General features: G+C 35.8%; 1 protein-coding gene across 7 annotated transcripts in view; it reads left to right on the top strand.

Moving 5' to 3' along the window:
• The first annotated feature begins 728 nt into the window (after positions 1–728).
• LOC121312948 (DNA-binding protein Ikaros-like) overlaps positions 729–16,872 on the top strand; it is a 41,224-nt gene continuing 25,080 nt past the window's right edge. For all 7 annotated transcript variants that reach the window (XM_041244934.1, XM_041244933.1, XM_041244937.1 and 4 more), the window contains exons 1-3: positions 729–992; positions 5,862–5,915; positions 11,218–11,337. In XM_041244934.1, the coding sequence (XP_041100868.1) occupies positions 848–992; positions 5,862–5,915; positions 11,218–11,337 (319 nt within the window). In that variant the 5' untranslated portion in view covers positions 729–847. The remainder of the gene's footprint in view (positions 993–5,861; positions 5,916–11,217; positions 11,338–16,872) is intronic.

Below are 16,872 nucleotides of genomic sequence, written 5' to 3'. Positions count from 1 at the left end.
TAACGTTAGGGATGAATGAATTGTGGTCTCATATAACTATGGATGCATTGCTTCTGCCTAATAGAAATAAAGAAGCTGAATATTGAAATTAAAAATGAAATATATTTTGTTCTCCTATTTCCCAAACCACAGATTTACACACACTTGTAGTATACAGAATATCGTATAATGGTAAATGTTATTGTAATAAGGATTTACAGGTCCGTTATGAAGCGGGTATTTGTTGGGTAAAGGTTCAGGTTAGGGTAAATAAAACAGACATGAGGATCAACAGGTTTCTTATAAAATAGCAGTTGTGCTTGGTTACCAAACATGTGTACTTTTCTTTGGATTATAAATTTTTGCCTCGTTAACATCTGATATGTCCAAAACTTGAATTCAGAGGTAAAGAATATACCTGAAGTCGCAGTTGGTTACAAAATTACTGTAGATAAGCGAATGGCAAAACTTATTTAAAATGATGGTAAAAAAATAAATAAAATAAATGTCGGGTCAGTAATAATGCCAAATGGATATGGCTAAATGATATAGAAAACACATCTGCCAATGGAATTTCATAAGCAGTACAGAAGATTGTGAATGTGCCTTGCAAACCAGACAAATTACTTTATTCTAAATGGGCTTTCCGTTACAGGAGTAAGCACCTGCAGTGTGTAAGACTAAGAGACCACCCCGAATCAATTAAAAGTCTGGCGTCCTCGAATCCCCATAGCTAGCTAGTGGCAGTGATGGTCTGCAGCGCATCGTCTATTGGCACACCATGAAACATGTGCCACTGTCTGCAATAAAGTCGGGCTCAGGATGAAAAGGTTGCAAAATGCCTTGAGTGAGTGCAGAAAACTAAGCAATGTTAGGCTGGAACGAGGAAGTGGAGAGGAGAGGGGAGGGACGGAGGGCTGAGCTCCATCCTGCAGCCGCGGCGCTGAGAACAGCAGCACATGGAGCTGGGGAGAGCTGGAAGAGCTTCATATTGCAAACTCAGGGAATAGCAGGTAGAGTAACATTCACGCACTTTTATGTACACAGCAACTTTCAGTAACTTTTAAACAGGTTCACTGGCAAAACTATTGAAATACTATGTTCAGAGTTCCATTGCAAGGCTAAGCGGTCGCGGAATTTAAGACAGGACTTCTGATATATCCAGGCGTCACGAGAAGTGCAAGCCGGAACCGCTACTTCGTCTTGTATTAGTTATCCATAAATGTTAACTCGCATGTTTAAATGGGTTACTAGTTAAAGGGAATTGGTTATATTATCAATAAATATAAACATTTCATTAGGAAGGTATTGTTGAAAATACAGGAATACTGTCCTAGTTTTTTTTTTTTTTTTTTTTTTCCAAATGGACTTCGTTTGGAATTCAGGTAGATTTTCCATCTTTTGCCTATTTGTTAGTTATAATTGATCAGGGTGCTATGCATAAACAAAAAAAAAAAAAAAAAAAAAAAAAAAAACACGAGACAAACATATAATTACCATTATTGTAAATTACAGAAAGTTAAAGCAAGGGTTGCATTAGTTTCTCTTTTAAAGGAAGACACCTGTTAGAGCCCGTGTTACAAGTGCACACTGCCGCGTAACCTTAAATTGGATAAGTTTAACTTATTTTCTGTGAGCAATTGATATAATTTATAATTTAAGTATATTTTCTTGGCATATTTTGACATAAACTTTTAAATTATTATTATTATTTTTATTTTTTAGAAATGAAAAAAAAATTGTTTTTTTCAGGAACTCGTTACATTTCTTCGAACATATTTTTGGACTATAAAAGATATCTCAGAATATTAAAAAATGTATAAGGTAATTTAAATTAAAAAAAAAATAATAATAAGTAGAAGTCTCCTGAACTGTATATTTTAGAAATACGACAGAGTACCGTTGTACTTTGAAAACGGAAAAACAGATAGGGAAGTACATTTAAACATTGGTTTAAACATTTGTTGATCAGTTTACGTATAATAAATACATGTTAATTAGATCATGCCTCAATAATGAAAACAAAAATTATGTAGGCCTATTTGATTAATATAAATAAACTTGATATTATTAAGGAACTGCACGCCACGCTTAAACTAATAATACGGATTGTAAGGTTCTACTGCATATGTTTAACGGTTTGGCAGTTTACATAACTTCGACACACTTTAAGCTTTTTTGTTTATTTTAATACCTCTTTATTTTAATAGTTGTAAAAAATTACAGTTTAAGCAATTTAGTGGCTATCATGTTTATTAAACAAAAATGCACCTAATATATATATATATATATATATATATATATATATATATATATATATATATATATATATAGATATGTAATATAGTGTATATATATATATTGTGTGTGTGTGTGTGTGTGTGTGTGTGTGTTTAGATAGCTACATAGAGAGATAGATTATTATTTTTGTATTTATTTATTTTCACTTACGTCTTTACTGCAGGTACCGATATTGCATCTTCTTTTCAGGAATATTCCTTTTTTTTTAAATCAGTAAAACTTTGCAAAAGCTTTTATTTTTGTTGTTTCGTTTTTTGTACACTAAATTAAACTAGCGTATTTCCCTTTTTGTAAGTTTCAGTAAACACATTCAAAAACGATTTATAGCATTTGCTATCTGCGGCGGGGGCATTGCTTGCACGTTTTGAGTCAGTTGTCTGAAGGGAAGGGACTTACTGACTAGTTAAGTACTCAGGTCATCCACAAACAAGCGTGTTATTCACGAAGACTAATTTTAGGAGCTAGTGTAGGCTATATGCTTAAAACACCAACATCTTTTCTGTCCTGAATGACTAAACTATACAACAGCTTTAATAAAGATGAAACCTGCCGGTGGGCGCTGGTGTGTGGGGTACTTAAACACTTTCAGAATTATAGAATTAGATCTTACTGCACATCCCCGATACATGGCAAACATGTATGCGTAAAGTTCTGCTTTTAACTTTTATTTTGCATTGCACATAAATCTAACGAATAACTTTATGTGTAAGGTCTGAACAATCTGATTGTAACTTGTCAGCAAAATGAGTCAGTTTCTTCTTGCAAGCTGTCTTTAAATATATCTATCAATAGATATATAGATGGACATATATAAACAGACCTGTGTGCATTTGCATTGTACATTATTTTGGCCAGTATTTACCACATGTCTAAATGTACTGTATAATGAAGATAGCAGAATCACCCCTTTCACCTATACAAACATAATTATTAGCAATTATATGGCATGATTAAAAAATAATAATAATAAAAACTGTAGTATGTAATACTGCCTCACACAAACACATCAGCTGCAGGTGAAATATCAAAATGAGCATAAGTACAGATAGGCGGGATGCAACATTACATTGCAACAACAGTCAGGAGCACAGACCTATTTTACTGCTGTAAATGTACTGTATGCGTGTCATTATTAGATTACACTGTCCCATACAGATGCACTCATGTTTTTTATCCAGCAAAATATCTTTATGCTTGCATTTAACATTCCCAGTTATAATATACCCAATAATGCACAACTGCACTACTGTATAATACACAATAAGAGCTGCTACTGTATGTGGTAATCATTATGAAATTGGGATGATATAATTAATAGCCTACTATCCAAATATCAAATACTGTCCAACACATGTTCTATTACTTGTTGGTGTTGAGTGTGTACAGTATTAATAATAATACAAAAAAAAATGTTTGGTACTGTTTCCACTTAGTCCAGCTGTATATGCCAGTAAGGACCTTATAACTTTACTTGCATGTCAATATTATTGATAACGATTCGTTTGAAGCTGTATGAAAACATTTATTTTTCACACACTTTAAATACTGATGTTATCTTTATTAATGATGTGCTTGTAATTTTTTTTAAGTGAGAGTAGATTTCTAGGCTTTTTTTCTGTTATTAAAAGTATTCACATCGACAAAACCTGTGCTACTGATCTTCTTTAAATATCCTTGATAGAGAGCTACTGCACATGCTAGCAGGTACCCTTTCGGCCCATAATATCCTTGATGGTGTTGCCTTCATTTGGTTCATTCTAATCCGATCAACTGGGCTGTAGAAAGCCCGTCAGTGCCATGTTGTTCCATAGCACCCAGTCTAGTGTTTTACTTAAAAAATAACATCTTGCCAGATAGGTACTGCACTTTATACATCAGTCTACAGACGTTACCTCATACTTTGTTTTTGGTTTAAGCCAAATTAGCCACAGATTTTCATCTGCCGTAGTATACAGTATACTGTTTTACACTGTTAGTTAAATGTCTCCACCACTCTGTCTTACTCCCCATCCTGCATTGGTTCCTCAGTCTTTTTGCCTTGCTACAACAGCGGCGCCAGTGGTGTGTGGTGGGACTGGTGCAGCTGCAAGTTAACCCACAGATTCCTGTCTCTCTTTCTCACAACCTTCTTTTTCTGCCCTTTGTCCCTTCGCCTCCATTAGTGTGTAAGGAAGCCAGTCATTTTAAACTCCAGCCTTTAGAACAGTACATGTCTTGGGTACACTTTACAACAGGAATACAAATATAATTCCATATGATTTATTCAATTCCATTTTTATTTTTACTCTGGATACCACTGTTTCTGGGTTTCCCTGGTGGTTCCACTGGTTTTTAATTTCCAAAATGATACGGTTTTTACCTGGGATACGATATATATATATATATATATATATATATATATATATTCATATAGATAGATTGGGAGATAGATTGGGTCTTTGGACAATAAAAAATCTTAACCTCATAGAAGCTTGACTCCTATTCTGTGTTAGGCGAGTCACCCTCAGCCTTTTTTAAATTTACCTTTTTTTGTCTATTTCCTTCCCCCTTATGCAACCCCCACTCCCCCTTTCAAAATGATCTGCCGGCTGCACGGCAAGGGTCACCTGAGACTTTGTCTTTTGCCTCCTACTGTAATTCCTAGCTAGTGAAAACACACACAACTGATGCATACAGCACAAAACTTTTCTATAGTTGTGCACCACTGACCTCCCGCTCGACTCCCTGGCATTTGTGGTTTAACTTCTAAAGATACCTTTAAGAGCACTATATGTTGCAACAGAAGGGGTTACCGCTTCCCACTATTTGTTCCAAATCTGTGGAGCCATCTGTCAGCAGAACAGGAAGACCTAGGTTCCCTTTCTCTCCTGGGGTTGTTTTTGTTATTTTAGGGAGCTTCATTTCTCTCTCGGAGAGCTGGACAAGTTTTATACCAGGGCTTCTTAAAGTGAAAGTCTAAATCTGTTCTGCCCATCTGCCATACGCTAAAGTTGTATCCATTATTAATGGAAGCAGAGCTCACTGGTGGCTACTCAGATATGCAGTCCTGTTGGGTTAATGAGACATTCTTTAGTAAATTGCTTCTTCTGCTTCTTTTCTTAACTCTGTTTTTTTTTTTTTTTTTTTTTTGATTGCCACGATTGTAATGCATTGTTACAACTCCAAAGTTCATCGAAGCATGTTCAGTAAATTAGAAAGAACATAACTATGGATCAGCCAGGGGAATGAATTTCAGTGTCTGAGGCGACCCAGGGCCATTTAATTTTCTGCGTAATCTTGCGGCAGTCAGTTTGCATTTTTTGGATTATTATGCGGTGGAAAATTAACAATAAATAACAAATGTGGTTATATACATTTCTTTATTTATTTAAAATATATATATAATCAGAACAGTTAATAACCTCCCCTCCAACAACTCCTCACTCCCATTGTAAAGCATGTTTTAAGGATCATGGTCTCTACCAATCATATTATGGAGGTTAGGAAACTGTAAAGGAAAAGGGCACCTAACTTAATAAACAGTCGTCTTTACATTATTGCATTTCAGTCTCAATTTAATTAAACCACTTTCTTTCCACTAGAATACCTGCAAAGAATGGAGACAGAGGAGGCTCAGGACATGTCCCAGGGTTCAGGTGAGATCCATTTTCACATCTACTGGGAGGCTCCTGGTCCATCAGATTGATTGCGGAGAGAGAGCTGACAGTTTCCTGTCTCTGTACAGCACTGGGGAGACGGACGCACAAGCCAGCTTTGTACTGATGCACCAGGAATCAATTTGTTCAGATGTTGTTTCAATCTGGCTCCTGTCCTAGCTAAAGTTTCAAAAGACTTACTTAAAAATAAAGTGAAGAAAATGTATCACGTTTTATTTTTTTTTCTAAAGCATATCCATCCTATAAAATCAAGGTTCCAGTAGAGATTGCTGTTAAATTATCCCAGCTTAGGTTTTCCTAAACAGCCCCCTGGTAGCCTGTCCAGTTGTGTGCAACAATTTTCTACCCCCTTGTCACTGAAAATGAGCTAGCCATCCCTGGTATTTACAGTGCAGTGAATAAAGGAATTGGAGGTTTCCTGATTGAGAAATATAAACAATTTTACAGTAATAATCTGGTTATTCAAACAATTTAATTTTATGAACAGCTAAACTACACTATAAACTAATAATATAACTACTGTACTGTATATGATGTCATACTTAGGGACAGATTCATTTTGATTAAAGGGGCTTGAAAGATTCAGCAACATTTTAAAGGAAAAGTAATTGATATACCCATGTTGCAAAGTGTATGAGCCATGGATGTGTCCACATTGTTAACTAATTATAGGGTGTAAAGTGTGAGGTAAGTGTTAGAGGGAATATCGGAAGGATCCTCAGCAGTCTGTACAATACAAAAAATGTAAAAACATAAGGATTGGTTCACGACTCAAACAGAGTTACCCCTTTGTGTCCTTTTTACATAAATTAACAGTAAATCATGCAACAGGATGAGGTGATGGGGATAGAGATCAGAGGAATGGTATTCAAAAAGCAATATGAAGAATACAACATGCACACCACTACCACTAAAGCTCTGTGCACTGTGAGCTGGGCAGCTGTAAAAGACCCCCCCCCCAAAAAAAATTTTGATTAAACAACAAAAATAACACAGTATTTACCACAAGATATGAAGAGTATCTGAACATCGGGATGTAATGAGGAAGATACACGTCTGTTCATCCGTACGTACACTGTGTCACACTTATATTCTTACATGCAAACTGTATGTAACCTGGAAGTTAGGTTACAGCGGATTTCATTTCCTGACACTGCTGGCTTTAAGGGACATATGTGTTACTAACATACTTCCACAAATGTTATGGTCTTTTTGGTAAATTTCAATAACTAATGGCATGCATTACTGTGACCATATAAATGGCACATTACCAATGTAATTTTCTTAAAAATGCACACATTCTCATAAGAAAGCAATGCTATTGCCTGTTGGTATTATTCATAATGGTCTGCTTTATAATACCCTTCATAGTTATCAATGAACCCTCAAACTAGATCGTAGCATCATTTCTCCAGATAGGATTTCATCATGTAGATGTAGAAGCATGATGTGCAACAGCATTATGATTTGGGGTGTCACGGTATGACAGTATACCGCGATATTAACTACGGTATTAATACCGTAGCAAACAATATTATCGTGATAACCGCGGGATCATGGTATTGTAAACAAGTCAGGAGTCTGGAAGGCAGAATTTAATACAGAATTCATCGGTATTGTACTGCTAGATGGTTTAACTAGTAATAAGGGAAAAAAACTATCTTTTAATTTTAATTTACAGACATTATTTATTAGAAAAAAATCTAGCTGTTTAAATAAATACATTTTAAAAAGTGGAGGTTCGCTTCATGGCTTCAGCTGGCATCAGTACAGATTTAAAGTAGTCTGCAGCGTCGCCACTCCACCAGAGTGTGTTATGCTCTGTTGAATTTTATAATTCACAGAGTTCTTGTAGTATGGATTTACACTGCTTAAAACCACTGCTTCATTCTACAGATTCAATTAAAATGTGTCATTAAGCAAGTATAATAGCTATGAAAAAGTCTAAGCTGGGTCTAAAAATATATATAAAAGCTGCAAATAGCCCTTAGTTCAGTCGCTAGAGTCAAGTTTCACTAAAATATCCAATTCACTAAAATATCCAAAGCTCACCACTGCTTGGATGATTATAAAAATAATAATTAAAAAAAATACAGGGGCAGCTGTAAAGACTTTGAAACTAAATGTTTGAAATTTGAATCAAATATACATTTTTGGATTAACAGCTAATATTGTACTCACTAATATTGTAATATTTTTCCTCACCAATAGTTACTAAACTCATCAATGCATATTTGTTAGCCATGTTATCATGGAAGCATGCGCACCTGCGTGCTTTAGATATGAAACGCGATGCACATGTAAAAACATACCTGAAAAAGCAATGTCAAAGAAGTGCTGCAAAATAAATAAAATCAACGTACAACGTAAAAAAGAAGAATAAAAATCTGAACTTTTGCAGTCAGGCAAGCAGCGCAGACAAATCAAATTAAGATGATGAGACTCACTGGTGTTATTTACACCAGCAAAAAAACAAAAACTAAATCAACAGTGTGGATGTTTTTTGGCTTCAAAAAGAATGCATATGGCGTGGTAATCGAGGATTGCTTTCAGTGTGCCGGACCTGCACGAAAAAAATTACTGCAAAAAATCGAAATACATCCAACATGATTGTCCACCTCCGTCATCATCATCCCGCACTCTACAGAGAGACAGAGGGAACTGCATCTTTCAATGAAGTGAAAGTCTACTAAGAGTTTATTTATTTATTATTTTAAGGCTTTATGTGGCTTTGCAAAGGAAAGATAGCTAGTTCTACAAAATTTAGTACTACAAGATTTTATAATATAGGATACTTTATTTTGCTATGTTTCAATATTCAGGAGCACAAGCATCAGATAATGCACATCTGAGCAATACGGTATTAATCTGGATATCATATTTGTTTAGTTAATTTATGGTTTTTGTTTTTATTTATTTATTTTTTTAAATTATTTATAACTTTAAATATGCCTTTTTAAGTTGCCAAATTGTTAGTGAAAATGTGTATTAAGTCCTATGCAGCTACTGTAAGAATGATGCTTGAGTGAATAGCTGAATAAGACATTAGTTGGGTATTTTAGTAGCAAAAACATAAAAATAAAATTGTAAGTATATTTTTTAAACAATTAACAGACCCAAATAAGATTCTGTTTCTTATTTATGTATGCCTGATATCATTAGAACTGCTTGATTTCCATAAAAGTGTTTGTTTTTATAGAGATAGTCATTTAAGAACATGAAGGGCCCCATTTTGAAGCAAGTGCAAAGTTTGCCCTCCTTCTGAAAAGAATAAAAACCGTTTTAAGATTGTAAAACTAGTAAGAAACAACTCAAAAGAAAGATCTGATTGCTCCAACCTGCAACAAATTTGTTTCTTGATAGTTGCATTATATTGATAACTTTTTTCCTTTCAGAAATAAAATGGGGGAAAACATTGCAATTACTTCATAATCAGACGTGTAGTATCGCGATATTGAGTATATCTAGATGATTTCTGGACTAATATAGCGATAATGTAAAAGTTAAAAGCGTGACATCCCTAATTATCAGTGTGCTAAGAATTGAAGGATAGCACTGTTTTTTTTGTTTGTTTTGTTTTGTTTTTTAACTTTTTTACATTAGCAGTGCCTGCTAGTTTACAGTGAGGCCTGTAAACCATCAGAGGTACATACTGTTGCATACAATACCACATTATACGGTTCATAAGAATTGAGTTGCTAACCAAAAAACAGTCAAATGACAAGACTCCATTTAAAAAACAAAACAGGATGCCTCAAATCTGACAGTTCAGTTTTCTGTTCAGTTTTTTAACCCCAACTGTTTCTTTGCCTTTTTTTTAACCTAGTATGCTCGTCAAAAGTAATGACTTTGGTGTGATGATAAAATTGTAGTTTCCCGAGTTCGAAAGAAAGTGAATCACAAGACTATTGACTTTGAAAGTGTCCCTCAAATTGTGCTTCTGTCTCTTCCTGTGTGAGATACATGTAGTTACTGGAACCCTGTCTCATTTTCTTCTTTTTGGGAATTATGTGCGCTGTTAACCACAGAAGCCTTGCAGAGCCAGGTTCAAAGCTCGTTGTTTTATTTTAGCGCTGCATTTATGTAGCTGTGAAAAACCATAAAAGAACTGACACATGTTCAGTCAAACAATATCCGGTACAAAAGTATGTTAAACTAGAGATTCTTATCTGTACTGCTAACTGGCAGACGTCTTCCTGTCTAACATGGAGCTTTCAGCTTAAAATTGCACTAAAAAAAAAAACATGAGCGAGACCTCCGATGCAAAAAAATCAACATGGCTTTAGCAGAAGTTTGAAAGTAATGCTAAAGGAAATGTTTCTTCTGTTTAATTGTTAGTTCTAGTATTATAATTACCAATCAAAATTAATTGCTCTTTAATCTAAAACTGACAATACATTCAGTCTTAACAGGTAATGGTATAGATGGATCGATCTCAGCAGACCACCACTGTGCTACCGACATCTTTTGAATATATAATGCATTACCTGTTTAATGATATAATTATATTTATATCATTCTCTTCTGATGTTTCTTCTAAGGTTATTAATTTCACCGGGCTTACTGACTAATCTCCTTTTTCAATCACGTGGTCTGTTTCTGAAGTGACTGCTAAAATAGGTTGAACTATGGCAATTGTGAGTTAGTAAATGGAAATCTCTCTATACAAAATCATAGAGGGGACAGGAATTACAGCTGCACACTTCTGGTGGTCATTTTTAAAACCACCAAATCAAATTTCTAGAAACAGGCCGGTTGTTGAAAAAGCAGTGAATGGTAAATATTCTAGTCTTGATCTAAACAGACACAATATTAGGGACATGTAGATGATATCCCTTCAACACATACAGAAACTTTAAAGAAATATGTTGGTTTTTATTGAATGTTTAATGAATGTGCATTACACATTCAGGCTTCTGTTCCATGTGTTTTGACTGAAAATGTTAACAGTGAAATTAAGGAGCTTCTGTGAGCATTAGCTAACTTGAAACCATGGCTCTTCTCCTTGAGTACTGCTAACATGACCTTGACCTCTGTATGAGTAATGTTTGGTTTCATTTGTTAAAAATATAGTCACATTAAACCTAAGTGCCTGGTCAGTGTATGGTATTCAGATTCATACTCATTTCATACAAAGGGAAATAAAATTAACATGTATTCTCGTGGAGCTTTTTATACTAGCAAGGTTTGGAATCCCAGTGAAAGTGGATATCAGGGAGATTAGACTAAGAATAGCACACTGCCCTTAGCCCTATGTCATTGTCGCTCCCTGTGTCTACAGGACAGGAAAGCCCCACTGCAAATGATGTCCCTGAAGAGACAGATGAGCCAATGCCTGTGCCTGAAGACCTCTCCGCGACCTCTGGACAGCAACAGACTCCCAAGAATGAGAAAGTGTTAGGTGAGTATCTGGGCAGGTTTACAGCAGAATTCAACTTGAAGTCTTACCAGTGTCATCAAACCATATATGTTTCATAGCAAAGGATGAACTCAACAACACCACTGTCACCACTGCCTCACATCGTACCATACAAACAACAGTCAGTGCACCACTAATATAACATCCAATGCACTTCAGTTGAAGATAGCAAAAGCATTTGTACGCTGTACTGTTTTTACCACAAATTTAATTATATTTGCATAGCACTTCCTTTTCTAGTTCATAATTGTGTAGATGTTGCATGAACCTCATTTTAAGAAACGCTATTATCTTCAACGTAACAGTCCCAAAATACTATGTTATTGAAATAGCACACAGTGTAGTTATCTAGGCTTTGAGATTAGCTATGGTTACTTTAAAGGTGTTTTATTCTATCACAATAAACCATTATACTTTAAAAACCATTTTAGGGAGACATGGAATTTTTGTAAAATAAGTTATATCCGTAAAATGTTCATTATCTTTATCATTTTAAACTGGGATGTAAAAGCCAGGTAACTGAGGTGGACTGGAATGAGCTCAAAGCGCTAGTAATATCAGTACACATTTATAGAAACATGTTGAACTCACTGCTCCGGGAAACTGTGATACCTGAGCAATACTAAGGGCTAGGGTGAAAATGATATGTACTGCTATTCAGAAATACCTGTAAACCTGAAGTCACTTCAGAAGATAAAAAAAGACCTACAAATTAGGAGGATAATCATTATCAAAATATCAAGGATCAAGCTTTTGCTCCAGTATACAGTACATGGCTTCTTCCTAAAGGAAGACTTTGTAGGAAACTGCATGGAAGGTATGTGAGCATCCTGACAGCAGAAATTCATGAGGTAGTGAGTGAAGATTGAGGCCCATATTTAGAGACCAGCATATCAGAAGACAGGCTTTCTTTGAGGAGCAGATACTGGTATCCGGGGTTACAGCAAAATATCTCCTCCCTGGTGAATGAAGGGAATTAATACAGATTGTTAATTTTAGTGTTATCGGGACACAATGTGGGCATTAGGAAGCACTTTGTAAAAGTTGATAAGTAGTATGTATGTGTGTGTGTGTGTGTGTGTGTGTGTGTGTGTGTTGTGGTGTGTGTGTGTGTGTGTGTGTATATATATATATATATATATATATATATATATATATATATATATCCCAGTTACTCACAATTCTATAGCTACTGATTTTACTCTCTCTAACTGGAAAGCTACTTTTGTATGAATTAATATGAATTTCAAGGAACCAGGCAAAATGCCAAATGCATACTGTCAGTTTTTATTGAAGGTACAGTTACACAAATCAAATTTCAACTGCAGTACATTGAAACGTATTATACGTTTAAAAGTACTGTGCATTTTATTGAAAATACGGTTGTAAGATGAACTTGAAATCCCATTCTGATCACGGCCAAAAAAGCATGGCGTCCTCAACATCGGGGTATTGAGCAAATCGGAAAAGCTAACCACTTGCAGCCACAGTTTTGCTGTTCATAGGTCTGAATTATTGTATCCTGGTTTTTTTCTTTTTTTTTTTCCCTGCGAGGCTCCAAAATAATTCGCACAAACAGGAACTTTATGATGAGTTTGTATTGTAAGAAGTAATTTACAATAAGCGACTGCAAAATTTGTCCGCAAATAAGCAAGTGCTATATTTGACCTAGCAGGCAGGTACGGTACTTACAATGCTTGTTAGTATGTTAGTATCCTACACTGTGAAACAAACCAGATTGATCTTACTTATTCTGTTCTGAATAAGAGGTCATTGTCCAGCCCATGAGAAGGTTTTATACTCCAGGGAACCAGGGAAGGAGACTTTCTGAGATTCAACATGTTCATGTCACCAGCTAGTACATTGCCATCTGTATACAACATATGAGCTTCATGTAATTCAGTGTAGCAAGAGAAAATTGTGTGAGAGAGAAATAACTAATTACTACAGTAAACCTGAAATAACTGGGAGTAAAACATTATTTAAGACAAGTGTGATGATCATGTTCATTTTCAACCAATAAACAACAGCTAATAATGTTCCATTGTCGTTCTATCTTACTGTATAATAGACTTGAGCTACAACGCGTGCCAGGGCTTGCCTGCCTGCCTTCTAATAAAGCAGTGTTTGGGTTCAGCTAGCAGATTGTGTAAGTGTAAGGTCCTGTCTTTGTAGAATTGTTGAAACTGCCCCAATCAAGGTTCTGCTTTCATGTGGCACAAACAAAAATGAAACGACAAGGGCTCAGCTCACTACATTTCTGAAGTGTTCCTTTAAAAGGCAGTTCTTGTTCACTGTATTGTTGAAACCCTTCATATGACAGGGTTTTTAGTTAGGAAATTGCTGCACATCATATAGTTTCCTCTGTTAGACCTCTACAGTATCTTCTTGTCATATCGGTTATCAAGAATTCTTATTCCTTATTTCTGCCCCTTTACGAGAACTACTCATCTAGAACAGTTGCAGTTGCATGGTATGGCTATGAGTTAAGTCATAAACCACTGGAGCTAATAAACTGAAAACTTACTTTCCCTATGACTGTACATAGAGATAGTGGTGTAGTTCCGTTAAGTGAGTTTTATAATAGGGCAGCTGGGCTCAGTCATCATCATTACACCTTGGTTTGAAGGGTTAAGATTAACATTCCCAAACCTGAAAACGCAGTGCACAGGCAATACCGAATTAGATTATTATTTACATACATTTTACAAAACACACTTATATTTCTGCTTTTCTCAATGTCGTTGTTAGCTGTGGGTGGGGGTGGCGACAACACAATTATAATATTTAATCACCAGGGGGAGCTGTGCACTGAGTATTCGTTCCATTAAAATGTTAATAGTAATTCTTAAAGAGGAAGTGAATTTAGCTATAGAAGTACACCATGCTACCTTAAGACAACTTGTGTATTGCTGTCCTAGTTTTTTTTTGTAACAGTTTTCAGGTATGCATTATACTAAATGCACATACTTGCATTGACTTTGTGTCACATACTTACTGTACAAGATGTCAGGGCTATAGCATATATAGTGAAAGTAATCTTTTAACTTTGTAGCAGGCAACAGTAACAAATTCTGCGTTCATTTTGGGGCGTAATATCATCATGGATGGGGAACATTTCACTGTGATTTAATATTAGAGCACATTGTGACAAGTCTGCTATTCCTCGCCACACCAATCTGCCGTCACACAATCTGTACCTTTATAACATCACTATAGGAAAAGCATAGCAAAGTGTAATAAAGCATAGTGAAAGCACGGTAAAGCATATTGTAGGTAAGAATTGTAAAGTCCCGAGACACACGTTAAAGCATCTTAGAAACATGGCAAACTATGGTAAACTATGTTAAATGCATAGAGTAACCATGGGAAAAACGGCAAAATTACTGTGATTAAGATTCAAAAGGATAGCCTCAATACTAAATTAGTAAAACGAATTCTGAACTACTGAGTGTGAAGGTAGGCAAAGTGCAGTAAATGTACTGCAAATTTCGTTCCTTACCTATATATAAAAATCTGGTTCTTGTAACTTGGCATCTATATTCATGCAGATCAATGGTAATAGTTCAGAGTTTATAACTTGTGTAGTGCAGGTCAGTGTATTTTTTCTAATTAGAATTATACAGTGTTATACACAAATACATATTGCAGTAATTTATAAAAAGTGGCAGAGGGCTGCTTATGATGGCTTAAACACTGAACTGAAACTAATAGCCTTAATTTACATGTGCTGTCAAGTGTGTTCTAGTTCCCTGTTATAAAGGAAGGGAGGAGCTACTGGTACTGCAAATGAACTGAATCACAACTTTGAGAATACTAAATATCTCAGTTGTTTACCACACTTTTAAATGGTAAATGTTAGACCAAGAGTACATGGCTCAGGAATGGATGAAAGATACGTTTTCAAACTCATATGGAACTATATAATTTAAAGGGAGATACCCACCCACGCACCTCGTGGTTTTAATAGGAAGAACCTAGCCTAACACCTCTACCGACTTATATGAAAGCCCTAGCCCGAACCACAGCCTTAAACCTTATGCTAACACCACTGCACTCTGATGTAAAAGCCATATACTGTTAATGCCTTCATAAGGTTTAATAATGATATGTTAGTTTTAATGAGATTTAATAATTAAAACCGCAGAAAGAGGTTTTTTTCAGCATTAACTAAAATATGTCTGGCATATACCGTACAGTATAGGAATTCAGCAATTCAACAGTATTGCAAAGCCAGAAGTTGCAGTCAAGCAGTCCATCTTTCCTGGAGCTCACTATACAAACAAAGATCAACAAAGTACAAATGTGTAACTAGCTGCCCCTAGGTGTTCTATAAGAAAGCAGCAAAGTGTGCTTGAAGAGGGCTGTATACTCTAAAAGCATATGCATATGCTTCATTTGAATAGTCATTTGACCATTCACAGTACTGTGCAGTCACAGTAGTTTGTATACACTACATTTTTTTTCTGATGCTTTACCATGCTTTCCCTTTGCATCAGTACACACCTGCAGTTCTGTTACCGACAGAACCAAAGTTGCTTTTATTGAGCTCAGTGGAGCATTGCTTTTGGCTCTGCAGGTGTCAGCTGGTAGAACGCTACTGGCTTGCAGGAAAACGGGTATGGAGCATTCAGTTTATTTATGGCAGAGTCTGGGGCAGCGGTAAGAAGCAGCAACCCAAGTCGAGGAGCTCAATATGTGTGTGTCTGTCTGTGTGTAGTGCTTGTGTGTGTCTGTCTGTGTGTAGTGCGTGTGTGTGTGGGGGGGGGGGGGGGGTGTTCTTTTAGCAGTTTCTGAACCTGCTGATCTAATCGGCAGCCTTGAGGAAGTTGCTGTTTTATCTGTGTGCTGCATCTCCTGTGCTCTGATAAACCCCAAATGTATCGGGGTGTTAAAATTATCTCACAGGATCTAGCCATGGCTGCTGAAAAGGATCATATGCACATGGCTAGGGCTCTGGATTATTTTCTTCTTGTATGTGGGGCAGGCGCAAGGCTCATTAGTGCAAATGCTCAACCTCAGGGTGTTTGTACAGTATTTGTATACATTTTGCATGTGTCTGTGACATTTTAAGTGTGAGAGTGAGATTTTAGTTGAATCAGCAAATAGGTCATGCACGTACAGACTAAAAGCAGTATTTTGTTAATGCTTACATAAAGGGTTATGTATGAGAAAACATCATTATAACTTCATCTTGGAGATGTGGACATTGTAGATATTATTAACTAGACTGAACATGTTTTTATTGGTGCTTTTCAGTATTGAGCAGTTTTTTTTTGTTTGTTTTTTTAAAGGCTATATTAATTGGAACCACTGGACTTCTAAGTGGTCCACGTTATTTCTAGATTGTGCTGTTTCTGGACATGCTGATACAAAGGATTTTAATTATCGTTTAAGGGATAATATACACCTATAAAAAAGCATTTATGGTAATTTTTGCTGTTTTGGGATTTACCGTGAAATATATCTAATTGCTGTAAAATTGTTGTTACTTTATAATCTAATCAACAGTAGGAA

Source organism: Polyodon spathula, chromosome 3 (assembly GCF_017654505.1).
Source record: "Polyodon spathula isolate WHYD16114869_AA chromosome 3, ASM1765450v1, whole genome shotgun sequence".
Taxonomy (NCBI): domain Eukaryota; kingdom Metazoa; phylum Chordata; class Actinopteri; order Acipenseriformes; family Polyodontidae; genus Polyodon; species Polyodon spathula.
This window is presented reverse-complemented; position numbering and strand designations above follow the sequence as displayed.